The following is a 27,626-nucleotide window of genomic DNA, read 5'->3' on the forward strand; positions in this document are numbered from 1 at the left end:
TGACATCACCACAGGTCCAGCATCCGCTAGGTACATGCACAGATAGTAAGTGACGTGTGACTTGTGCTTATTGTTAATATGTGCAGGGATAAATGGGGGAGATGCAGTGGTGCTTGTGCGGTGTGTGCCCGGGTCTGTGCCCTGGGCAGCGATAGGCACAGCCACATACGTGTGTATGGAAGCGCCGTGCAGCCGCTGCTTCCGTCTTACCTACAGAACATGGGGATACAAAGGAAAAGTACTTGCTCCTGACAGCCAATCAAATTCCACCTTGTAGTTCAGTGCCCTTTAGAAAATGTAATGGTTGCCATGAGCAACTACTCCACTTTACCTTGGCATCAGTTTTGATGCATCTGCCCAATTATAAATGTGTTTACCCCAGAAAACCTGTGTGAATGGATAAATCTGACCAATTGCTGGACCCCCACCGATTACGAGAACAGCCCCCCCCCCCCCCCCCCCAATGAACTAAGCAGCCAGTCAAGCATTGGTGCCGCCGCTCCATTCATTCCTATGGGAATTCTAAAGATAGGGGAGCCCTGCTCCATTCATTTCAGGGGGGCTGCAGGAGGTAAGTGGCCCCCATTCTCATGAATGGTGTGGGTTCCACCGGTAGCACCCCCACCTTTCTAATAGTTATCCCCTATCCCGTGGATAGGTCAATAAGTTCAAACAACCGGAATACCCCTTTAAGTTTCATTGACTATAAAATATTTATTTTCCAGACTGACAGGCATGGACAAAGGCAGAAAACAGATGGCTGAAAAAATATTAAATGTCACCCTAGAGATAATCTGCCTGCTGACTGGAGAGGTGAGGCGCATGGGGAATAACGCCAAATGAAATCGTTCATCTCTATTAATAAAATAGGGAATGTAAAGAATATTTTTTTTCGGGGAATTTTAACACTTTTATCCTCTTTGACTATAAAAGGGATATTTTAAGGCAACGCATAAAGGTAAATCATTGTCTGCCTCCATGCACAGGAATATACACTGAAGAAGAAGATGTCTGATGAGGAAGAAGAATGGGGCATGACTGATATCCATAGTTCACTGATAAATGAGAGGAGCAATGAGAAGAAGATCCTTGAGCTCACCAACAAGATCATCCATCTTCTGACTGGAGAGGTGAGCGCTGCCGGGGCATCAAGGGTGCAGAGGTAGTAAAGCCAACCAGTGAGGTTTTTTTAGACCTTGCACACGTCATGAGGTTTTATGCTAATATAGCAGACAAATAGGGTTCTATGGAAGTATATTTAACTTTGTGGCTATACAATGCACTGGCCCTATGTCTTTTTTTTATTTTAACATATTTTATTAATTATAATACAAAAATTCATATCCATATTACATTTATAATATTATAAAATCCATGAGTCCGTCAATTCTAATTTGTAAACATAATTGACAAAAATTTCATACATGTATCTATAATTATGCGAATGTTAAAAATTAAGTGGAGATCTCACTTACTGGGGGAGAAGCAGGATACGCCCGTCATCCAAAACTTAATAAAGCGGATATGCAAAGCATCTCATTTAGCGTAATGTGATCTATAAAGGGCAGGGATCAGAGGCCCGCAGCCCAGACGGCCACCAGGCAGCGAGCGCGCACCACGCGCGCCCTCCCCCAAACACGGGCGAGCACGATCGACAGGATTAACACTCATGTGGCCAATCACCTAATGCTCACATAAACCGTACAAAGCGGGCTTACAGCGATCTTTAATCGCACTGGCCCTATGTCAGTCATCACAGTAAATACCATCCTACATTTGTAATGAGAAAACTGATACATAGAAACAGGTCAGAAAACGGGAGATTATCAGATAAGCAGATTCACTGTGGCTAGGTGTTCTAAAGGTGACTACTCACATTCAATAGTTGTTTCCCACATTATCACTCCTGACTCCCACATACAAGCTTGGTTTTACCAAGTGTATATGTGTTTTCAATAGGGAGTAAATAAATCGCTGCAAAGGTGCACTACAATATATGCAAATGAAAATCCAAGGCTAAACCCTCACGCTAGATGTTAAAATGAGACTTTAGCCAATATATTCAGTTCAAGAACATATTGAAACCCGCGCACCCCGTCAAGGTATCTCAGTTGGCGTGGGACCCATTTCATACATATAGAGACAAATCACTGAGTAAAGTGGCCTAAATGGGAGGAAATGCTCAGAACCCCAAATACTGTAGCGTATTTATAACTGGGGGAGCAAAACCTCCACATGTGATCCACTGCAAACGGCAATCTCCAGCAAATAATGCATACAATGGAGGATGCCGGCTATGAGAATAAATACATCACTGCAAAGGTGCACTACAATGTAGTGTAATTGTAGTGCACCTTTGCAGTGATTTATTTATTCTCAGTGTAATCCACACTTGATTCCATATTGTGTAGGATTTTTTTTTTGGGCACATGTGGTCCACTGCCGGCATCCTCCATTGTATGCATTATTTGCTGGGGATTGCCGTTTGCAGCGGATCACATGTGGAGGTTTTGATCCCCCGGTTATAAATACGATACAGTATTTGGGGTTCTGAGCATTTCCTCCCATTTAGGCCACTTTACTCAGTGATTTTTAAATGGGGAGGGAGGAGAAAGTTGTTGTCAGACACCTCTGGTGTCTGGTGGTTTATCTCTCTGGGGAGCAAAAGTGTTATGGCGGAGGTCCGTGCCCCCCTTTGCTCCCTAAAGCGGGCACAGTTGTCATCCTTTGTTCCAGAGACTTTGACTCCTCCTCCTACCCAGCAGACCTGGCTGTGTGAATAGCACCACACCGTCTACCTCCATGCAAGGCTAAGGCCTGTGTGAGCTGTGCTCATTGGGCTCATGCACTGCCCACAGCTCTTAAAGGTGTTCTCAGGCAATAATGCCATTTTACCAAGTGCCAGCAGCCTGTCCCACTAAGCTAAGGATCCGTACTTGCCTGCTCCCGCCACTTGGGTCCTCCGCACTGCCTCCAGTGTCTTCATCTTCCATCTAATTACCTTGCTGATACCCTGCCACTCCTGTTCCAATGCTTCTTGGGTCCTCTGCTTAGTGGTGTTGACAGGTCACAACCAATGATTAGTTCTCTACACAGTGAGTGTGGACATTTTGTTGGAAGGACTCTCCTAGTACAATAGATTTGGTAATTGTACAAAATAGATTTTGTAATTTGGTAACAGTGCCAGCCATAATGCCAGTACTACCTGCTGTAGTATATACAGTACATAGTACCAGCCATAGTACATACAGTTGAGTAACTAATCTGGCCAGTTGCACAGTGATAATTCCTTTCTTCACAATTGTGCAGATTTGCCTTTCAGCAGCTTTGGGAATCTGGGAAGCATCTGAGGTATGCTAGAGATCAAACTGTATGTATGTATATAGTATATACTCACTGTTGTCCTGATATTATATGTATGGATATAGTGTATACAGAATGTATGTGCCAAGTGTGGCCTCCATTAAATCTCTGCAGAGGTTGTTACCCAGCTTTCAAAGACTGCAGAATTCCAAATGTGCCTAATGATATAGTGATAAATCCCTGCCTATTGCTAGACCATATATCATTCATGGTTCTGGAAAAGCTGGGTGACAAGACTGCAGAGCCTTATTGGTGATAACAGATTATGTTGCCCTGGTACCAGATCATTGATTCACACAGTATATTAGGGCTACATTGCAATATTTTATATAACTAATATGCCCCCCCAGGGGGTGACTGCAGAATGGCAGATCAGCCAGGTATTGTAGAATACCTATCTGGTTGTGCTATCCAGGAGTCTGGAAAAGCTGAGTATGAATCCCCTTGACAGATGCAAATCTCTCAGGATCCTGGGAATGCTGGGTTACTACCATGTGGAACTGTAATAGACTTCAGAATACTAACTCTACCAAGACAAATCCCCCTCCTCACTCCTAAATAGTTCCATAACTAGGTAGATTTGCCTTTCAGGGTCTAGGGAAAGTTGGGTTACTTCCACAGTGTAAGGATAACATTACCTGGACAGTGTTTACAGAACCACAAGACATGGAATCCAGCTTTGCCATACAGATGGATTTCAGATTTGCCTAGATAGACTGAGAAATCCTTACTGGCTTTGTAGGCAAACTTGACATTCAGGCATCTGGGGAAGCTGGGTAGCACACTCCGTAGTGTCAGTGGTCTGGTTCTGTATAGTGTTCCTGCACACACACAAAAAGAGGTTTTATGAAAAAAGTTGGAGTTAAGCTCCGCCCCTTTCCTGGACTTCCTGTGTGATATGAGGTCAGGCTAGCCGAAGATGGGGAGGCTGGGAGCAATAAGGCACTTGTATGCAGGAAATCTCTTAAAAGCAGTTTTAAAATTTCGAAGCAGAAAGAGGCAAAGACAAACTTTTTTTGTGTTTTAGGGTTTAGTGGTCCTTCCTATATAGTTTGGAGTAAAACTAGCGCAACTGCTTTTCTCACTATTCCCAGAGGCTTGCCTGTATCGCCTTTTATAAATGTATCCAAATTTGTTTGGTCTCCTTTTCTGCTCCTAATAATGGAGCTGTAATAATGGAGCTGTGATTGGACTAAATAGCCATAACCTGATACATCACTCAGCTGCTTCCATTTAAACACACTACACTTGCAGGAAACTTCTAACTTGCAGATGGTAGGTGCAGTGTATTTGAATGGAGTGCGAGTGCGCAGGCGCAGGATCTCAACACTAGACCGGTGGGTCTAGCTCTGTCAGTCAAAGGGATTGGGGGCATGATTATTAGAATAAGGGCGGCAGTATAATTACATGGGCGTCGCAGAAGCAGTACTTGGAAGGCATAAGCCCGCCTCCGGTTGGGTTAGTAGCTAGGGACGAGAGAGCTATCACAAAGGGGCTATTGTAAGTCTTACTGAAGATGGCTGTTGTTTTACTGTTAAGGGTCCGCATGCAGGTGATACCACTTCCACATACGGTGGGCAGGGATATCAAATAGCTAGTTAACATACCACACAGTTTTGTTGGTAATACTATAGGTTTACCTGCAAAATAGTGTTTATGGCTGCATAATTCTTTTTTTTTTGAAAGACTGCAGTGTTATTAGCTATTTGTAAACCCACCCACCATATGTGGGCGTTGTTTTTACTGTATGTGGCTGATGCGCAGGCGTGTCCTCAGCCTGACGGTTTCATCTTCTATAGATTTTCGTTAATATTGGAATCCTGATGACACATTTAAAACCAGAAGAAAAAACATTTGTCTCTTTACACCGAGGTGGATGATGGGGGCTTGCGTCCACATGAGGCTTGTACATTCTAAAGGGAACTCTATTCTTACATGTGCAATGCTAGACCACTGTCTCTTTCAAAAACAATGGAAATATCAGTATACTGTATATAGATTAAAACTCAATAAACACTAGTGGGATAGCTGGTAGTGAAGAGAACTGCGCCTACTTCCCTACTAGACATTTAGAAATGAATTACCCAGCAACACTGCTGAATTTGGTTTTCATCTCATTTGTTTTGTTTGTTAGCAAATTATTGACATGTATTTCTAATTTCTATTCACATTTTTTTAAAACTTCTTTTTAGCACTCCGGCAATTTTGTAAAAATTTCAGTATTTGGCATATTGCTGAAGGGTCATCAATTACTTTTTTTATCTGTGACATATAGAGGGAGATTTATCAAAAGTGGTGTAAAGGAAAACTGCCATGGGCAACTAAGCCATTTTTTGCTTACACCAGTTTTGATAAATCTACCCCATAGAGTTAACTGAGCAAGTCTCTGTTATTATTTGGGTTTTCCTTACTTATCCTTTTCTAAGGATATCTCATCAATATCAGATTGTCTGTGGCTGACACCTGGCACCCTCACCGATCAGTTGTTGGGCAGGCACCAGAAACAAAATCCTGGACAGAGGCAGAAGCTGAAGGCTGTGTCAGTGTGTAGTGGCCTTGCTGGGGTACTGCAGCTGAGTGTGAATACTGCAGTATGTCGGTGCTGAAAACTAGATAGTGGATGGAGCCTTCTGCTTCCTGCTCTGTCCACTGTTTCGTTTCTGGGACTAGTGACTGCCCAAAACAGCTGATCAGGGAGATGATGAGCGTTGATCCACCCCAGTGGTCTAATATTGGTGACCTATACTGAGAATAGGTCATTAATTCAAAATTTTAAAAAAATCTTAGAAAACCCCTTTAACTGTTACTACGCAAGGAAAGATTTGAAAGGCCAGACATTTTAAATATATTAAATAAAAGTTGCATTTAGTTAGCACAATTCAGCCACACAGTGTGTCCCCCATTTCACTTTCCCTATGTTATTTGGGTTGCTATCACCAAAAATCTCATTAACATCTTGTACTATTGCTCTATCTTTACCTTTTGCACTGTGTACGTTCTTTATGTTTTTGTACATTGGTCCATATTCTAAGTGTGCACCAAGTTCCTTTTGGAATGTACAATTCAGAACAAGACCTCACCACTCATCCCTGTGTGCATTATTATAGAAAGAGGGCTCATCACCCAGCTACCCAATATTTAGAGGTTTAGTAGCACCGCTTGATCTTATCCCATGGGTACAGTGTCGTGTTTACACTTGCACAACTAATCAAAGTGGACATAGATCAGTCTAAATTTTTCGTATAATTTTTTGCTGAATTTTAGTCGCTGTGTTTTCTAGGTTCCTATAAGATGTCAGGATGTCACTGTCTATTTCTCCATAGAGGAGTGGGAGTATTTAGAAGGACACAAGGATCTGTATAAGGACATCATGCTGGAGAATCACCACCCTCTTACATCAATGGGTTCAGGTTAGACCACACTTGGAGACTGTAATCGAGCTGAGACCCATGAGGCTTTGCAAGCCACCACTGTATTCTATTAGCATCCTAGAACGATTGTTTTTTCAGTGTTCATTTTTGCTGTTTTGCAACATATTAATTGTGAGCACTCAAAAAATAGTTACAATAGTTTCTAACCATCTAATAGGATATCATGCTGGCTTGCATGGTGACACGGTTGTCAACCACATTGTGACCACCATATGTGACCTCACTGTAGATCACTAAGAGATATTTTATAACTGAGCGCCACATGTAAATAATGTATTTTACTTGGTGTGTATTTTTTACAGTTGGAGAAAGTATGAAGAACATAACACAGGATTATCGGGTTTCCATCGCTGAGCCATCACCAGATGCTGCATATGATCTTGTTCAGCCTCAGGTTATTGTTCACTTTTTATTTACCATTGTAGTTAGTGGTTACAGTTGTTTTTTGTTTCATAAAATAATGTCTTTTTTTTGTACATTATTCTTTCATTTGTGTGGAATTAGTTTGAAGAGCTGGATGTTATTAAAGATAAAGTTAGAAAAGAAGATAAAGAAATGTATGTGGAAGATAGCTATCGGTGTAAGGAGGAGGAAGCTCCCACGTATATCAGCACAGGTAAGAAATAACCATTAGATATGTTAAAAGGGTGACATACTATCCTTTTTCATTCTGTACAATCTGTACTTATTCTGTCAAGCAACATAATGGGGAATGCAGAGTATTGATAAATCACAGGGCCCCCCAAAAAATACAAGAAAGCTCTTACTCTCATTTACAAAGTACAACATAACTTCTATATTTCTTAGTCTGTAATAGTACCAGCCATAACTGATATATAATAATATAAGCATACAAAGTCTGTAAACCTCTGTATGCATATGTTTGGAAATGTAAAGTGCATATATACGAATGACACAGTAATAATGGCCATTGTGATATTTGTGTCAGATACAGTATATTTGTATTAGCCTTTCAGTTTCTAGAATTTAACCCTTTCCCTGCTAAGGACATAGCTCATACATCCTTGCATGGTTGCACTTTAGAAGCCCATGACATACTGTATCTCATACGTCCTTGCTAGTGATGGCTTGATCTCTGGCTGTGTAGCAGCTGGAGATAGCAGCCAGGGCTTGTTTTAAAGGATAACTGTCATATTTATTTATTTATTTTTGCTAAAGTTTAGGGTAGTGGCGTCGCTAGAGGGGGGCGAGGGGGGGCAATTGCCCCCCCTATGTTGTTCCTTGCCCCCCCAGGTGCCCCCCCGCTGATTCCCCCGAGTGAATACTAATGAGCGCTTCCAGTATGGAAGCGCTCATTAGTACAGAAGGACCAGGAAGTGGTGAACGCTCTGTACTCACCACTTCCTGGTCCTCGGCTGTCGGCTGTGCAGGGCTGCGCACAGCGTGAGGTCGCTCTGTGACCTCACGCTGTGCGCGCCAGTTTAGAGCACAGTCGACTGAGGAGGGAGAAAATGGCAGGCGGCGTCCGTCCAGGAGCAGGAGAGGTAAGTGTTTTTTTATTTTATTTTATAAAAAATGTGGCTGCTGGGGGCATTATGGGGGCTAATAGGAGGCATATGGGGGCTAATAGGAGGCATATGGGGGCATTTGGAGGCATATGGGGCTAATTGGAGGCATATTTGGGGGCTAATTGGAGGCATATTTGGGGGCTAATTGGAGGCATATGGGGGCATTTGGAGGCATATTTGGGGGCTAATTGGAGGCATATTTGGGGGCTAATAGGAGGCATATGGGGATAATAGGAGGCATATGGGGCTAATAGGAGGCATATGGGGCTATTTGGAGGCATATGGGGGCTAATAGGAGGCATATGGGGCTAATAGGAGGCATATGGGGGCTAATTGGAGGCATATTGGGTCTATGGGGCTAGTTGAAGGCATATGGGGGCTAATTGGGGGCTAATTGGAGGCATTTGGGGGCTAATTGGAGGCATATGGGGTCTATGGGGCTAATTGGAGGCATATGGGGTTAATTTGAGGCATATGGGGGCTAATAGGAGGCATATGGGGGCTAATTGGAGGCATATGGGGGCTAAATGGAGACATATGGGGGCTAATTGGAGGCATATGGGGTCTATGGGGCCAATTGGAGGCATATGGGGTTAATTGGAGGCATATGGGGGCTAATAGGAGGCATATGGGGGCTAATTGGAGGCATATAGGGGCTAATTGGAGGCATATAGGGGCTAATTGGGGGCTAATTGGAGGCATATGGGGGCTAATTGGAGGCATATGGGGGCTAATTGGAGGCATATGGGGGCTAATTGGAGGCATATGGGGTCTATGGGGCTAATTGGAGGCATATGGGGTTAATTGGAGGCATATGGGGGCTAATAGGAGGCATATGGGGCTAATAGGAGGCATATGGGGGCTAATAGGAGGCATATGGGGGCTAATTGAAGGCATATGGGGGCTAATTGGAGGCATATGGAGCTAATTATAGGCATAATGGGGGCTAATTATAGGCATAATGGGGCTAATTAGAGGCATAATGTGGGCTAATGAGGCATAATGGGGGCTAATGAGGCATAATGGGGGCTAATGGGGCATAAGGGCTTATAATGGGGGCTAATGAGGCATAAGGGCTGATATGGGGGCTGATATGGGAGTGATGAGAGGCATAATGAGGGCTAATGAGAGGCATAATGTGCCATCCACAGATCCCCCATAACAGTGTGTCTTCCACAGATCCACCATAACAGTGCGCCTGTGCACTGACGAGAGACAGAAAGAAGGGGAACGAATCCGTGGAAGCAAGCAGAGGATGGCACAGCAGATGACTCAATAGCTTCTTTTGTAAGTAAATTGTTTTATTATAACTGTATCCCTGCAGACCGCAACTCTCTCGTATTTTGTAATCTTATTTCTATATACTTATTTTGTTTTTGCCCCCCCATTTTTGACTGTGGTATCTTTGTGCCCCCCCTATATATTGTTCCTAGAGTCGCCACTGGTTTAGGGCAAGTGATAGGTAACAATTTTGCAATAGACTTTATTTAGCCAAAACGTTTATTTTTGGTAGAAAACTGGGGCTGAAATGGCCCTTAGCCGCACATCTTCAAAAGAGCGTTGCTAAGGGCCATCAGTCTCCGATTAGCAAAGGGGAGACTGGCTGTGCAGATGCTGTGCTTCAGCCTCCCGTGCTTCCCTGAGAGACAAAAGGCTGGGCACAGGAGTCTTAACACTTTAGCAAAAAAGTATGACAGTTATCCTTTAAAGCTGACAATCTTAGTTTTAAAACAAGACCAAGATCATCGTGAGTTACAGTCGTAACCTGCAACTCTCATTCCCCACCCAAATTCGAAAGGCCATGTCTCTGGATGTAGGGTCTGTGACCCATATCTCAATTGCTGAGATATTCCAGGATAAAGCATCCCTCCCCCTTCAGCCAGCTGTGATCTCAGTCCACATGGATGAGGAGGGGGGGGGATGGCATAATATCCACATATTAACAGAGATATAATATCAGCAGTAGAGCATGTGTAAAACCACCCATAATGTTCATATAATACCTGTCGTGGATACATTTCATTCAGACTGCAGCATCAAGTGGGCTGTTGTGTAGCACAACAAAATCTTGACCATATGTCTCAGCAATAGGATTTTGAAGCTTCATTGTTCCGCCATTCGGCACTGAGTTTAATAAAATTTCAACTAGCAACAACAGTAATGGAGGGATGTTACGGGGGTTTTCCCATCTCAACATTTTTGCCATATGTGCCTGCTTATCCATATTTTAGGTACGGCTCTCTGCATAACAAGAAACTCTATTATACATTTTACCAAAGTTGTATCTGCAAGAAAAAGGACTTAAAATATATATTAAGTTGAAATCCAGAGGTTGCTAAAAGGAAACACAACATAGATCTCTGATCGGGTTTGTTAAGAGCCCAAACAAACCAATGAACTAAAGGATAACTTGAGAGTTTTATTTTAAACTTAAATATATTGTTTGGTTTTTCTGCATTGTATACCAATGCAAACTATCACTGTAACAGTGACATGATGTCTAGTAGGCTGTACTGCCCATAGCACAGCCTAATGGGCATATAGTCATGGTAGGCCTGGGGTCATTTGGCCCCCAGCTGCCTTGGCAACACATCAGTACACCACAACTACGTTCACAAGGGGACAGAGGGCACACCCTTTGTCTTAACTGCCTAGATGCCATGGTTGTTATTGATAACAGCATATAGGGGGTTAAACAGCCATGATCAATCCTGATCATTACAGCTGGAGTCCAGCTATAATTCAGAACAGCTCTTGGGCCCGCACAGTCACCATAACATAACTACATTATGAAGGCTTAAAGGGGTTGGCAACTTTCTGGCTACTTGTGAACAGTGTATATGTAAGATGACTATAGGGCACTTACTAAAATAGTCTTTGTTGATATTCTGTGGAGTTTTCTGTATTTCATAAGTCATGACTCCAAATCTTCTGTGTACACCTAGAGGTCCTGTCCATAAAATGGCTGCTTATTGGGGGGGGAGGGGGAAACATCACTCAGTCTCCTCCATTTAAATACACTTCACCTGCCCATAACTCCCAACAGTGAAGTACCCATGGCAGGTACAGTGTATTTGAATGGAGGAGACATTACATGGAGGTGATTTGCCTTGACACATGATCCTCCATCAGCAGCCATTTTATGGCAAGCATACTTTATAAAATATATAAATGGCTATATTAGTGCCATCTAGTCATCTGACATACAGATTGATCCACAAGGTAGCCAACCTCGTTAATGCAAGCCTATCCATGGGTTAACAAACAGAAACTCCTGTACCCATCTGTTTATATACTAGATAGTGTCATCACAGATTTTTTTTCTTGAGCATAAACAAAGCAGATTTCATTGCCTACAGTTACTTGAAGTTGGGTGACTTTGCTCTCTACATGAGACCACATACCTTGTGCATTTTTTCAGGATATGAACTCCTCATCTCTATGTATACAGATGCATCTGTAGCTACATTTGAGATCAGGAAGGGTTTGACCTGAAATATATTCTTGTATCTGAGCACCCCTTTTAATTGAAAAAAAAAAATCTGTGCTTTCACAAATTAATTTTGTCCTGGTGTTTTTCACCTATTTGTTCACCTTTTTTTTAGCCACCTGCAGTTTTTGTTACTTTTTTTCTGGCATTGTTTTGCGCATGGTGTGTTTCTCTAAGTAGCAATTGATTTCTAGTATTTTTCTCCTACAGAAGGTGTTGTCAAAATGCTTGGGAGAACAACAAAAGCTATTCAACATGCAGCATTTTTAAAAAGAAGCAAAAAGGACAAAAAAACGCCACCTACAGAACAAAAATGGCAGTAGCAAAAAAAAAAAAAAAACGCATGTGTGTCCTGCTTTTCATATTTCCCATAGACTTTCAGCTGCAAAAAATACTGGTGTAAAAACACATAGAGAAATGCAGAAAAACGCCAGAAAAAATGTGCGTGAGAGCACCCTTATAACAGCCACATGGCCAAGGTATAAATAAGGATCAGGAGGAAAGTGTTTTTATTAAAGAGGAAGATCAGAACCAATGTCAGGAAATATTATTACAATGAGAAATTATTATTTTTTGAATAAAAACAAAACAAAAATAAAAATACAATTATGAGACGCACAGGAGTGGGTGAAGCCACAGAGGGAGGTGCCCCTCCTCTAAAGAAATTAACAGTGAGATAAAAATATACTGGGCACTCACACTATAAGTAGAACCATGTGATTGCATTCCACATGGTTCCACAAATCCATGGTGTCAACCAATCCGTGCAGTCACAAAGGCAAATTCAAGATAATAAAAATACAATTATGAAACACACAGGAATGGGTGAAGCCACAGAGGTGAGCACCTCCGTCTGTGGCTTCACCCACTCCTGTGCGTCTCATAATTGTATTTTTATTATCTTGAATTCACCTTTGTGACTGCACGGATTGGTTGACACCATGGATTTGTGGAAAAATAAAAAATGTTTTACATGAAAACTAGATTTAAACAATAGGTGACTTTCTGACGGTGAATTCTGTTTTAGGCTGGGTTCACATCACGTTTTTGCCCTACATTTAAAGTTGTTGTCCGGGATTGGTAAGCTTGGTGTGTGTGGACAACAGTGCCCTAAATTTTACACTCATGCCTCTCCTACCTTTACCAGACAATTCTTATGCCACTTTTGCCATTGAGATAATCCCAGTTGGAAGTACCGTTTTTCTTACAGTCAGTGACGTACCGGGTCCCTTTCTGCCGAGCAAAGCCTCTTCTTCTGCCCAGCAGTGAGCCCGGTGACGTCACAGGCACTGATGGGCGGGCTTTAATGCTGCCCTAGCCTGTAAAATGCAGGCCTGCACATCTGGCGAGGCAGTAAGATGCCTTTGCTTCTCTGTATAACTTTTTCCATCTTGCCCTTTCCCTCCATATTTTATATATAATAAAATGATATGAATTTGGATATATTATTTCCACTGGCTTTTTTGTGTTGAGGCAGTAAGATGACCTGTCTTCAGGTCTGGACGTTTCTTGTTATCATAAGGTTCCCCCATATGACGGCAAGTGCCCTATATCGTACGATACTTGCATAGGCCCAGCATCTAGTAGTGAAGCCTACATTTTGGGCTGCCACTTCTATTGAAATCGCTTTAATTACTTTTTTGGCATTTGTTTACATTATGTATTAGTATCTATTTGTATATACATTATGTTGTTAGACCACATTTAACTCATGCCCTTCTGGATATGGTCTTTGTTCCTTTCCAGTCTCTGGTATGTTTCCCCTAATGAGAGTAAATCGAAACATGCATGTAAGGACTAGCTGCACTAGGACATTTTAGGGCCAAGCAGCTTGAGGGCAAGGTTCCGGACGGGGTCGTTCTTTTTAGGACGGGTGCCCTGTGGCTAGGACGATAGGGCCAGCATAGCACCCGTACCTTAGAGCTTTCTATGGACCTAGAACCCCCTTCCGCACCTGTCCGTTGCCTGCCTTGATTTTTCAGGATCATATCATCTGTTGTGTATCCACGAAGTCCGGACGAACCTCACGATATGGTAGGACTACTGGTTACTTTTTTAGGTGCCGCCTGAGGACGCGCTACATTTTTTCTGGAAGAGTAAAAATACTCCTCTTACCATTTTTGAGGAGTATTTTTAGCCGACGATGAGTACGAAAGTTACAGTAATTCAAATAGTTAATACGAAGGCCTACATAACATTAAGGGGTTGCTATTTATGCAGGGAAACCATTACTAGTACTCTAGAACTGTCTACCATGCATAAATAGCAAATTTAGACAATTTTAAATTTAGCTGAGGTCACTGTTGTTCTAAGGGGGTCGGTACCACTGAGGTCACTGTTGCTCTGAGGGGTGATACCACTGAGGTCACTGTCGCTCTGAGGGGTCGGCACCACTGAGGTCACTGTTGCTCTGAGGGGTCGGCACCACTGAGGTCACTGTTGCTCTGAGGGGGTCGGTACCACTGAGGTCACTGTTGTTCTGAGGGGTCGGTACCACTGAAGTCACTGTCGCTCTGAGGGGGTCGGTACCACTGAGGTCACTGTTGCACTGAGGGGGTCGGTACCACTGAGGTCACTGTCGCTCTGAGGGTGTCGGTACCACTGAGGTCACTGTCGCTCTGAGGGGGTCGGCACCACTGAGGTCACTGTCGCTCTGAGGGGGTCGGCACCACTGAGGTCACTGTTGCGTTGAGGGGGTCGGCACCACTGAGGTCTCTGTTGCACTGAGGGGGTCGGTACCACTGAGGTCACTGTTGCTCTGAGGGGGTCGGCACCACTGAGGTCACTGTTGCACTGAGGGGGTCAGTACCACTGAGGTCACTGTTGCACTGAGGGGGGCGGTAACACTGAGGTCACTGTTGCACTGAGGGGGTCGGTACCACTGAGGTCACTGTTGTTCTGAGGGGTCGGTACCACTGAAGTCACTGTCGCTCTGAGGGGGTCGGTACCACTGAGGTCACTGTTGCACTGAGGGGGTCGGTACCACTCAGGTCACTGTCGCTCTGAGGGTGTCGGTACCACTGAGGTCACTGTCGCTCTGAGGGGGTCGGCACCACTGAGGTCACTGTCGCTCTGAGGGGGTCGGCACCACTGAGGTCACTGTTGCGTTGAGGGGGTCGGCACCACTGAGGTCTCTGTTGCACTGAGGGGGTCGGTACCACTGAGGTCACTGTTGCTCTGAGGGGGTCGGCACCACTGAGGTCACTGTTGCACTGAGGGGGTCAGTACCACTGAGGTCACTGTTGCACTGAGGGGGGCGGTAACACTGAGGTCACTGTTGCGCTGAGGGGGTCGGTACCACTGAGGTCACTGTTGCTCTGAGGGGTCAGCACCACCTAGGACACTGTTTCTGTGATTTTATGACTGTTAAAGGGTTTGTCCTAAGATCGATATTTATCATCTGTCGTTAAAGAGGACCCCTCACCTCTCCTGATTTGTCTGTTTTGGTTACTATAACGCTTACAGGCGTTATTGCGACCTCTGGGTGCCGCCGTGCACCACTATATTTGAGTGTCATTGAGCACTCTTATTATAATATTTTTTCTTGTTGATCTGTTATATTTTGCGGGACTTTTATTAATCTGACTGATTAAAAGTTATGTTTTATTAGGGATCAGTGTTTACTATTTTTCTAGATTCTGTACCCCGTGGTGATAGTGTTATTAATTATCATACACTACTTACTCAATTGAACAAAATGATTGCATAAAAATGTGAGTAACTAAGGCTACTTTCACACTAGCGTTTCACGGATCCGCTTGAACGGCATTTCAAACGGATCCGTCAATAACGGAGCCAAACAGAAGCAATTCAGACGGATCCGTTTGTACGGATCCGTCTGTATTACGGATCCGTTTGTCACGTTGGTTTCCGTTTTGTCATCCGTTTAGCGGATCCGTTTTGAAAGGAAAAGCATCTCTAGGTTCCATCTTCATGTATTGAGATCTATAGGGTTGTAATGCTCCTATATTTCTCCATGGCTATCTTGTTGAAGTTCCAAAGCTGGTCCGACTTTGATAATGGACCACACCTTTCGGACTCTTGTACACGACTACATGCACTTATAAAGATGTATAGTGTTCGTTAGCGGGCCATATGTCCCTGATCGTCGTACAGGAGTATTACAGAGCATCATGATGCTGACCATGTTGTGCCGCAAACTGGGCTATTGTCCTGCACTCATATGATCTATTAGTGCAAGACTATATCCCCGCGGGCAGCTCAACTAGCACAGGATGATTGTACACTATGATGCTGTGTACTCTCGTGTGCACGATCAATGCCACTACGGGACATATGGCCTGCTCACGGACCGTATGTCTCTTGGGGCATACAGTCGTGTGCAAGAGGCCTTAAAGGGGTTTTCTCATCTCATACAATGGGGGCATACCACTTTAAGATATACCTACATTGTCTTATAGGTGCGGGTCCCACGGCTGGGACCCTCACATATATTGAGAACGAAGCCAAGAAAGTAGATGAGGTTGCACTGTGCTGCCGCCCTCCATTCAGTTCTATGGGAGAGGCGGGGATTAGCGCTTGGTGGTGGACATACCATGGGAAATGTGTCCTACAGCAACAGTGCTCCCCGCTCCGTTCTCGATATAGGTGCGGGTCCTACCAATGTTACCACACCTATCAGACAATGGGGGCATATTCAAGTGAAATCCCCCCATTGTCTATGTGAATACCCCTTTAAAAACTCTATGTCCCTTGCGTGTCCCTTGTGGTAATCACACTAGTTATTTTAGCGTCATCGGGAAATCATTAAACGTTAAAATCACAATTAATGAATTCCTGATGATGCTGACAGACCGTGACTCCCACAAGGGCTCATATGAAAGGGCACAAGATTGAACAATGAACAAGCATTTGCTTGTTCATGTTCCAATCATAGGTTCTACGATCAATAAAGAGCCAAAATTTAGCTCATTATTGATGGGCAGGTGTTAATGGATCTTACGACATTGGCACTAATGCTGTTTTGATATAAAAACTACCAAGGGTGTTGTAATAAACGCACAGTAGTGAGACTAGGGTAGTTTTTATTTCAACACAGCTAGAGTGCCAATGTTCCCTGTACAGGACAATAAAAAGACAGACACAGTGCAGTAAAGTATAATTTTTTTTATTTTTTTTTTATGTCAATCAATAAATAAATAAATAAACAAAATATAAACTTTTTTTATTTTTTTCACAACTGTTCATAACTGGTAGGGGAGGTGGACTGTCGTGGACTTGCGCTGGGGCTGGCAATGGTAGCCCCCCTGTCCTGGCGAGCCACTGAGGATAAACTACGGGCCATAGGAAAGGATGCAGGGCGTAATTGAGGGGTGTGGAGAAAGGAAGGGTCTGAGGAGGAGGAGGGGACCCGAGCATGTGTAGAGGTGGAGGGAGTTTGAAAAGAAGTAGGAGGAAAAGGGGCAGGAGAAGAAAAAGAAGAAGAAGGAAACACATGCTCGGGGGGGTGGGAAGGGAAAGGTTGGCGGTACTGGCCACTGCTGTGGGATGGGGGGTAGGTGTGGGATGGGGGGTAGGTGTGGGATGGGGGGTAGGTGTGGGATGGGGGTGGGGGTGGGGGTTGGGGGCGGTGCATGATTTCCCATGACCCGTTCTCTACCATGATCTTAAACTGATGCAACTGCTCGGGCGTCATTGAGTCCATCAAACCGATCATGTTTAGCCCATAATGGTAGTTTGGGCTGCGTTGATGCGCCGACTCCGCCCCTTGCCAGCGGCGAATCAAGTCAGCACCAAACTCCATTTGATGTCGGGCAAAACCTTCTAGAGCGTCGGAAACGACCTCTACAAGGTTTGCATAATCGGCTCGACTTGGCCTACCAGATCTCTGCCCGCTCACCAGGGCTCTTAAATTTTGACGGAAACCTAAGAGCCTCTGTTGAGCGGAGGGACCCGGTAGGGGACCCGGATTATCCTGAGCCGATGCATCAGGGACAGGAGGGCTGGCGCTGGCGATCTGTTCCGGTTCCGCCTCAGGAGGTTGGTCAGGCTCCCGAGTGAGGCTGGCACTTCTGTAGGAAAAAAAAAAGGAAAGTTAGGAATTGTTCTTTAAATAATAAAACATCTATGTTCTATGCTATGTCTACCGTATAGCATAGGGGGCTGTCCAAAACAGGGGAGCCAAACGCTCCACTGTCTCAGACAGCCCCTTACACTCAGACGGAGAGAACAGTTGTCCATCTGACTGTGGGGGGCTGTCCAAAACAGGGGAGCCAAACGCTACCCTGTCTCAGACAGCCCCTTACACTCAGACGGAGAGAACAGTGGTCCATCTGACTGTGGGGGGCTGTCTAAAACAGGGGAGCCAAACGCTACCCTGTCTCAGACAGCCCCTTACACTCAGACGGAGAGAACAGTTGTCCATCTGACTGTGGGGGGCTGTCTAAAACAGGGGAGCCAAACGCTACCCTGTCTCAGACAGCCCCTTACACTCAGACGGAGAGAACAGTTGTCCATCTGACTGTGGGGGGCTGTCTAAAACAGGGGAGCCAAACGCTACCCTGTCTCAGACAGCCCCTTACACTCAGACGGAGAGAACAGTTGTCCATCTGACTGTGGGGGGCTGTCTAAAACAGGGGAGCCAAACGCTACCCTGTCTCAGACAGCCCCTTACACTCAGACGGAGAGAACAGTTGTCCATCTGACTGTGGGGGGCTGTCTAAAACAGGGGAGCCAAACGCTACCCTGTCTCGGACAGCCCCTTTACAATTTATTTTTTAAACAGTTGTTATAAATATTTACCTTTTTGGTGCCATGGCCTTTCGTAGGAACCCCAGGGCCGCCGTATGGATGTATGTGGCCCCTGAGGTTCCTCCGGAGCCACTCGGGGCCTGACCCTCCTTGTTATAATCCCTCCTGAAGCGGTCCCGGATAGATCGCCAACGCGTTATAACCAGTTTGACTATGGAAAAAAACAATAAAAACTAAAATCAGCATGATGAAAGGAAAACAAGAATATTTTAATTTATTAAAATGCATATTGTTTTACTTACCATATTTCTCCTGAGCCGCCGCATCTAGATCCCCCCAGGTCTCTAAAAGTTCTGCAGAGATGTCCCTCCAGAGCCGCTGGGTATGGCGATAATCGGCGTGGTGGCGGTCGGCGTGGTCCCATAACGCTGGACGCGCCTCCACCAGTCGGATGAGGAGCAGGTTATTGATGCTCGGAAACCCGAACTCCTCATCCTCCCTGGTGGAGCCTAGGGAACCCTGAAAAAAAAGGAAATACAAAATTTAATGTAAATCCTAATACAAAATGCTAAATAAACTACTAAATTCAATACTTACACGTCTACGACCGCCACGCTCATTCCCGCGGACTCTGGAGGCGACTGGGGGATCCTCGCTGGCGGCTCTAGGTGCAGATTGCTAATACAAATAAAAAAAATTTTAGAAGACCGTACTTAAACCAATTTTTAAGAAATCTATATATATATATATATACTTACTTCTTGACAGCCCCGGTCCGGGCTTGGTCCACCTCCCCTGGATGCTGGTGAGCTGGCCCCGGCAGCACCGCCCACTTCGGGAGAGCCCTCCTCTGAAGATGATGAAGAAATCTATAATAAGAGCACATACTGATTAATGCAACAAATCAAACAGTAAAAAGTCCAAGTGTTGATTTTATACTTACGGGCCACTGGATATGGCGGCGCCTTCTGGGTGGGTTACGCCAGTCGATTGATGATGTCTTCTTAGATGACATCTGTACGCAACAAAATACCAGACAAAATGCAGATACCGTTAAAGGAACTTGTAGAGCACTATTTCCTCATATATCAAAATTTTTTTAGTTTTTTTTAATACTTACTTTTTAAAATATCGATATTGGCTTCCCCACCGCAGATCTCTTTTTTTCTTTTTTTGTACGACCCTAATAATAAAATAATTAAAAAAATTAATCCGACAGAAGCCATAATCCCCCCAAGTTACATAAACACCGCGAGAGACAGCAGCCCTGCATAGTGCCAGCAGCCCCCCACAATGACATCAGGCTCCCAGTTCCAAACAACTCTCCCACAGTGCCCAGAGCCCCCCCCAATGCCAGCAGCCCCCACCCACAGTTCCAGCCACAAACACCCCCGCACTGCCAGAAGCACCGCACAGTTCCAGCCTCAAAAAACCCTGCAGTTCCATCCAGAAGCACCGCACAGTTCCAGCCACAAACACCCCCGCAGTGCCAGCAAACCGCACAGTTCCAGCCACAAACACCCCCGCACTGCCAGAAGCACCGCACAGTTCCAGCCACAAAAAACCCTGCAGTTCCATCCAGAAGCACCGCACAGTTCCAGCCACAAACACCCCCGCAGTGCCAGCAAACCGCACAGTTCCAGCCACAAACACCCCCGCACTGCCAGAAGCACCGCACAGTTCCAGCCACAAAAAACCCTGCAGTTCCATCCAGAAGCACCGCACAGTTCCAGCCACAAACACCCCCGCAGTGCCAGCAAACCGCACAGTTCCAGCCACAAACACACCCGCAGTGCCAGCAAACCGCACAGTTCCAGCCACAAACACCCCCGCAGTGCCAGCAGCAAAGTTCTAGCCACAAACACCCCCGCAGTGCCAGCAGCAAAGTTCTAGCCACAAACACCCCCGCAGTGCCAGCAAACCGCACAGTTCCAGCCACAAACACCCCCGCAGTGCCAGCAAACCGCACTGTTCCAGCCACAAACACCCCCGCAGTGCCAGCAGCAACCACAGTTCCAGCCACACGCGCCCTCCCCCCCGGTGCCAGAAGCCCCCCCATAAAGGCAGCCCACACCACCAGTGGCAGCGGCTCCCATTGTTCCAGACACACACACCCCTTCCCAAGTGCCAGCAGCCCCCCCACCCTAGAAATAGAGAGAGAGATAGATAGATAGATGGATAGATAGTAAAAAAAGAGAGATAGACAAACAGACAAAACTTCATACACTTACCAGTCTCAGCAAGTCGGTTCTCCAAAATGGCCGACGATGAGGGGAGGGACAGATGAGGGGGAGGGACAGGAAGTTACTGGGCATGCGCAGAAACATGAACGGTTTCGAACGGATCCGTGTCAAAGCGGAGCCATGACAGACGGATCCGTCCCCATTGACTTGCATTGTAAGTCAGGACGGATCCGTACGCCTCCGCACGGCCAGGCGGACACCAAAACGCTGCAAGCTGCGTTCGGGTGTCCGCCTGCTGAGCGGAACGGAGGCCAAACGCTGCCAGACTGATGCATTCTGAGCGGATCCGCATCCATTCAGAATGCATTGGGGCCGTATGGATCCGTTCGTGGCCGCTTGGAAGAGCCTTCAAACGGATCCTTCAAGCGGACAACCGAACGCTAGTGTGAAAGTAGCCTAAAGCATTTTTTAACTCAATCCCTTCATTTCAGGGACTCAAAAATAATTGGACAAATGAAATAATTGTAAATACAATGCTAATTTCTAATACTTGGTTGAAAACCCTTTGTTGGCAATGACTGCCTGAAGTCTTGAACTCATGGCCATCACCAGACGCTACGTTTCCTCCTTTTTAATGGTCTGCTAGGCCTTTACTGCAGCGGTTTTCAGTTGCTGTTTGTTTGTGGGCCTTTCTGTCTGAAGTTTAGTCTTTAACAAGTGAAATGCTCTATTGGGTTCAGATCAGGTGACTGACTTGGCCATTCGAGAATATTCCACTTTGCTTTAATAAACTCCTGGGTTGCTTTGGCTTTATGTTTTGGGTCATTTTCCACCTGTATTATATGGCTGGATTTGAGCACACAGTATGTCTCTAAAAACCTCAGAATTAATCTGGCTGCTTCTGTCCTGTGTCACATCATCAATGACCAGTGCTACTGGCAGCCATGCCCAAGTAATCACACTGCCTCTGCCGTGTTTTACAGATGATGTGGTATGCTTTGGATCATGTTGTACCATGCCATACTTTTTTCTTTCCATCATTCTGGTAGAGGTTGATCTTGGTTTCATATGTCCAAAGAATGTTCTTCCAGAAGTGTGCTGGTATTTTAAGAGGTTTTTTTTTAAGCAAAGTCTAATCTAGCCTTATTATTGTTGCTTGCACTCTGCAGTGGACCCTCTGTATTTACTTTCATGTAGTCTTCTCTTTATGGTAAATTTGGATATTGATACCCCTACCGTATTTTTCGCCCTATAAGATGCTCTTCTTTCCCCCGTCTTATGGGGCGAATGCTAACTTTGCTAACACTGATACACCGCCGGCCGCGATGCTGCACAGCGCAGATGGCGATGTATCAGTGGGGAGGTAAGAGGGGCTGGGGGCCAGCATGTGGTGTTGTAATAGCAGCAGGGCCCGGTGCAGTCACTGTATTCTATTACACCGGGCCCCGCTCACTGTAATATTCATATGTAAGGCATTAATGTAGGAATTAAACTATAGCAATCCGCTGCATACTCTCTTCAAACTCCCGTAGCAGGCAGACCGGGTGGCAGCGTAATGTCACTCACCACATCACGCGCCTGCTCTGCTTGCTTCATTCATAATGTGGGAGGAGCAGGCACTTGACGTAGCAATTTACACTGCCGCCCCGCCTGCTACAGGAGTTTCAAGTGAGTGCACAGAGGATTGCTGTACTTTAATGCCTACACGTTATATATGAATACTACAGTGAGCGGGGCCGGTGTAATAGAATACAATGACTGCACCGGCCCCCGCTGCCGTTACAACACAAGATGCCGACCCCTACCCCCTGTATTGGGGGTCATTCACTCACAGGGACACTGTTATGGGGGGGATCTGTGTATGACACATATATAGCATAAGATGCTATGTATGTGTCATCCACAGATTCCCATAACAGTGCCATCCAGAGATCCCCATAGCAGTGCCATCCACAGATTCCCTTATAACAGTGTGTCATCCACAGATCCCCTCCATAACAGTGCGTCATCCACAGATCCCCCATAATTATGTCATCCACACACCACCATTAGTTCAAAACCCATTAGTTCAAAATATTTGTTTTTCTTATTTTCCTCCTCAAAAACCTTGGTGCGTCTTATGGGCCGGTGCGTCTTATAGGGCAAAAAATACGGGTATATCCTGGAGACTGTTGTTCACATGGTTGGCTGTTGGGAAGGGGTTTCTCTTCACCATGGTAATTATTCTGCGATCATCCACCACTGCTGTCTTCTGTGGGCGTCCAGGTCTTTTTGCTTTGTTGCGGTCACCAGTGCTTGCTTTCTTTCTCAGGATGCACCAAACTGTAGATTTTGCCACTCCTAATAGTGTAGAAATTTCTCGGATGTTTTTTTTTTTCTGCTTTCGTAGATGAAGGATGGCTTGTTTCACCTGCATGTAGAGCTCCTTTGACCGCATGTTTACTTTTCAGCAAAATCTTCAAAATGCAGGCACCACACCTCAAATCAACTCCAAGCCTTTTATGTGCTTAATTGAGAAATAAATAATGAAGGAATTTCCCACACCTGACCATGAAACAGCCTTTGAGTCAATTGTCCAATTACATTTGGTTCCTTTAAAAACAGGGTGCCACATGTAAAGGAGCTGAAACTTCTAAACCCTTTATCCAATTTTAATGTGGATACCCTCAAATGAAAGCTAAAAGTCTGGACTTTATGCATTATCCATTATATAACTATTACTTAAATATGTTTTAAAAACTAAATTTTGTGTCAGTGTCCAAATATATGGGGACCTAACTGTATGTATTTTTTACAATGGAACGCTATAGTGACAGATGCCACTGCCATCGGAGGCATCTATTTAACATATACCTTCTTTTTGTATATGTTAAATATAATACAAAAACGTGATGTGAACCCAGCCTTAGAGACTTTGATACCCTCCTTTTATGAACCAATCCACTACATAAGGTACCATACACATCCCCTAAACTGATGAATTTGACTAATAGCAGAGTCACTTTTGTGAACTCTCTTGTAGAGCTGACCCCTTTCCCTGATATTATTACTGGGCCATCTCACAGTAGTTTCAAATATATGTTTAACTGATCTGGCAGAGAATCAGTTACTGCCTTCCCTGCCAGAACCCATTGACTATACTGGCATCTGGCGGGGATCTGGCCACTTTCTGGCATGAATGCCAGGTTTCAGCTGGACAAAAACTGGTGCATATAGCATTTTTTGTCTGGTCGAGACCCAACACTCATGCCAGAAGCGGCTGGATTCAATTATAGTCAAAGCGGTCCAGCTGTGAATGGCAGTATCCGGTTAGGCTGAATTCAGTGAACTCCAGTAGTAGTCAAGCTTGAGAGAATTACTTATACTATAATGTTAAGGGAACCTATTCTGCAGCAAAGGTTTTTCAGTAGCAGTTAAATAAGCAGTTAGACTAAGGCTACACTTACAATTTTTATATCTTTTTCATATATTTTATATCTTGCAAATATCTTTGTGATATTTCTCTCCATAAGAATGCATGGGCGAGCTTGAAAATCCCTTTTAAATTGCTCTGGTCAAGTTGCTAGTGATTTTTGTTTCTAATTGCTACATATTGGAATTTCTAACTGATTTACTTGCTACATATTGGAATTTCTAACTGATTTACCTGCTACATATTGGAATTTCTAACTGATTTTAAAGCTTTTTTTTTCCTTTTTATGTCAGACTTACATTTTGTGCCTGTGTTTTTTGCAGCAGTTTTCTGTAATCCCAACAATAACACAGTGATTGCGGAAAAAAACCCATCAAAAATCGCATCTCAGCCACAATGTGTAAAAGCCCAGTCATAGAGAAAAATGAAAATATTTGGAAATCTCTTGAACATTGCTTGCTAAGTTCTGGATTAATCGATTGAGAGGGAACATTTTTGTAACACAAAATCTAAGTGTAGTCTTAGTTGTGCTCTCAAGTGGCTAATCAGTTAGTTAATAAGTGTAACATAGAAAATTAATGGTAAGGAATAACAAGAAATAATTTGATTTGTTCCTATTTTCAGCAGGTGACTACACCAATATTCCAGAAGAACAATTTCTATTACCTCCAGTTTACACATCAGAATATCATATGTATGATGACAATCAGTCAATTACTCCATCTTTGCCTTCGGTTCTTTACAGCAGAGATCTGTCCAGTGATCCCACTGATTACCTGGAACCTTCATCTCATCAATCACAGAGTGATCAACAAGTTACAGGTCACAGAGGAAGTGAAATGTTTACATGTTCTAAATACGAGACACATTTTAACACAAATGTGAGTTTTTCTATGCTGTCTATGCACAAGCAAATTCACAGTAATGAAAAGTTGTTTCCATGTTCAGAATGTAGGAAATGTTTTGGCAAAAAATCTGATTTTGCTAGACATCAGAGAACTCACACAGGGGTACGACCATTTTTATGTTCAGAATGTGGAAAATGTTTTACTGTTAAATCACATCTGATTGAACATCAAAGAACTCACACGGGGGAGAAGCCATATTCATGTTCAGAATGTGGAACTTGTTTTGCCATGAAATCTAATTTTCTTAGACATCAAAGAGTTCACACAGGACTAAAGCCATTTTCATGCCCAGAGTGTGGTAAATGTTTTAGTCAGAAATCAAGTTTATTTCAACATCTAAGAATTCACACAGGTGAGAGGCCATTCCCATGCTCAGAATGTGGGAAATGTTTTAACCATAAATCAGATCTTAATAGACATCAGAGAATTCACACAGGGGAGAAGCCATTTGCGTGTCCAGAATGTGGGAAGTGTTTCAACAGGAAATCAAATCTTTGTGAACATCAAAAAACTCACAGATTGTGGGATATGTTTTACTCAGATATTGGCCCTTGTTGAATATCAGAACCTTCACTATCTCTTAAAAGAATTATTAAACAAATATCACAGCAATTTCTAGGGATTTTTCATGTATGTCTCAGTGTGATCTTTCAACAGAAAGCATAATATTGTACAACAATATACAGGGGATATACAATACTACATGGACAAAAGTGTTGTGACTCACTTCTTAGTCAATGAATTTGGTTGTTTCATTTGGTCCCATTGCTACAGGTGTATAACATCCAGCATCTAGCCATGCAGTCTGCCTTTACAATCATTAAAGGGGTCTACAGTTTGTTTAAACTGATGATCTATCCTCTGGATAGATCATCAGCATCTGATCGGCGGGGTTCCGAGACCCCCGACGATCAGCCGTTTGAGAAGGCAGCGGCGCTCCAGCAGCGCCGCGGCCTTCTCACTGTTTACCGCTGGCCCAGTGACGTCCCGACTAGTATCAACTTGCCTGGGCGCGGCTAAGCCCTGTTCACTTGAATGGAGCTTAGCCCTGCCCAAGAAAGTTGATACTAGTCGTGACGTCACTGGGCCAGCGGTAAACAGTGAGAAGGCCGTGGCGCTGCTGGAGCACTGCTGCCTTCTCAGACAGCTGATCGGCGGGGCCCGGGTGTCAGACCCTTACCGATCAGATGCTGATGATCTATCCAAAGTATAGATCATCAATTTAAACAAACTGCAGAACCCCTTTAATGAAAGAATAGGTCCTTCTAAAGAGCTCACTGAATTCAAGCATGGTATTGTAATAGGAGGTCACCGCTGCAATATGTCAGTTCATGAAATGTCTTTCCTACTAGATATTTCATGATCAACTGTGAGTGGCACTGTTGCAGAGTGGAAGTGTTAAGGAACCACAGCAACTCAGTCACAAAGTGGCAGACCGTGTAAGCTTGTGCATAAAAGTCACCAGTTCTCTGCTGATCAGTAGTTGTAGAGTTACATACCTCCATAGCATAAAAACTGTGTGCCATGAGCTTCATGGCATGATTCTCCATGGCTGAACAACTACGTGCAATATGTACATCACCAAGCACAATGACAGTACCTCAGATGCAGTGGTGTAAAGCATGAAGACTTGAGTAAGGTAAGTAAGTCTGAGGAATGAGTCTGGGTTTGAGGAATAGCCAAAAAAGGTGGTCAGTCAGCACATACCAAACCGCAGTAGCACATTGCTATGGCAGGGAACAACATTAAAAGACAGAAACATGCAATGCGACAATAAACTGCAATATAGAGTACAAAATTGCTTAATAATAACAAGTGCTACACTATAAGTGCAAGATACTTGGCAAATCGTTTTGTACAAAATTATTTGAGCCCGCCTGCCGAGCGTCAAGGCGATCTCTGTTAGACGGGTTCCTACGCTAAATTCTACCTGTTAGGTGCCATGACGGCTACCATACACTTCAGGGAGTGTAGGTTCCACGTTCCTGCATTGAATACTACCTGTTAGGTGCCATGACGGCTACCATACACTTCAGGGAGTGCAGGTTACACAGCAGGCCCACTCCACAACACCACCGGCGCCAAACGGCTACCAAGGATTGCAATGAGAGTCCACAAACTATCTCACTCCTGGTGCCATGGCTTCAGTGAGTGAGGGGGAGCAGGCCTGACTATGTACTAACACTAATTAAAATCAGCCTATAGGGCAGACAGGATGGTCAGGAGTGCATGACTGAGGAGGCAGCCACACCTCCAGTACAAACTGCAAAGAAAAGCCAAAAAAGGGGGTCAGTCAGCTGTCTAACTGCATTGTGTCAACTGTAAGGTTTGGTGGAGGAGGGATAATGCTATTGGTTTCTTTTTAGGAGTTTGCCTAGTTCTATGCTTCCAAGCTGGGAACAGTTTGGGGAAGGCACTTTTCTGTTCCAGCATAACTGTTCCCCAGTAAACAAAGCAAGGTCCATAAAGGCATGGTTGGTTGAATGTGGTGTGGAAGAACTTGACTGGCAAGCACAGAGCCCTGACCTCAACCCGTTCAAACACTTTTGGAATGAATTAGAAAGGATGTTGCAACCCAGGCCTCTTATCTAGCATCAAA

The 27,626-nt window shown here is 44.4% G+C and overlaps 1 protein-coding gene and 1 long non-coding RNA gene across 3 annotated transcripts; one reads left to right on the forward strand and one right to left on the reverse strand.

The window, feature by feature from the left end:
* LOC122941360 (oocyte zinc finger protein XlCOF7.1-like) lies at nucleotides 1-25,785 on the forward strand. 2 transcript variants are annotated; one of them, XM_044298548.1, is made up of 7 exons: nucleotides 1-45; nucleotides 726-813; nucleotides 987-1,130; nucleotides 6,644-6,773; nucleotides 7,097-7,188; nucleotides 7,299-7,410; nucleotides 24,747-25,785. In XM_044298548.1, exons 2-7 carry the CDS (start codon nucleotides 736-738, stop codon nucleotides 25,583-25,585), a joined length of 1,395 nt encoding a protein of 464 aa, XP_044154483.1. In that variant the 5' UTR covers nucleotides 1-45; nucleotides 726-735; the 3' UTR covers nucleotides 25,586-25,785. The 2 variants fall into 2 exon arrangements, with proteins under 2 accessions (XP_044154483.1, XP_044154482.1); XM_044298547.1 differs by having other exon boundaries at nucleotides 24,744-25,783.
* On the reverse strand, nucleotides 18,868-19,461 carry LOC122941380. Its single transcript, XR_006390440.1, has 3 exons — nucleotides 19,283-19,461; nucleotides 19,122-19,202; nucleotides 18,868-19,043 (listed from the first exon to the last, which is right to left on the reverse strand). It is a non-coding gene; the product is annotated as an uncharacterized LOC122941380 (long non-coding RNA).
* Nucleotides 25,786-27,626: the final 1,841 nt, after the last annotated feature.

This window comes from Bufo gargarizans, chromosome 6 (assembly GCF_014858855.1).
Source record: "Bufo gargarizans isolate SCDJY-AF-19 chromosome 6, ASM1485885v1, whole genome shotgun sequence".
Taxonomy (NCBI): Eukaryota; Metazoa; Chordata; class Amphibia; order Anura; family Bufonidae; genus Bufo; species Bufo gargarizans.

Excerpts from the sequence above, each read along its gene's own strand:
- LOC122941360 (XM_044298547.1), top strand. The coding sequence starts at position 736 with ATGGACAAAGGCAGAAAACAGATGGCTGAAAAAATATTAAATGTCACC. Across the intron at positions 814-986 it reads TCTGCCTGCTGACTGGAGAG|GAATATACACTGAAGAAGAA; the intron begins GTGAGGCGCATG and ends CTCCATGCACAG. Across the intron at positions 7,411-24,743 it reads TCCCACGTATATCAGCACAG|CAGGTGACTACACCAATATT; the intron begins GTAAGAAATAAC and ends TCCTATTTTCAG.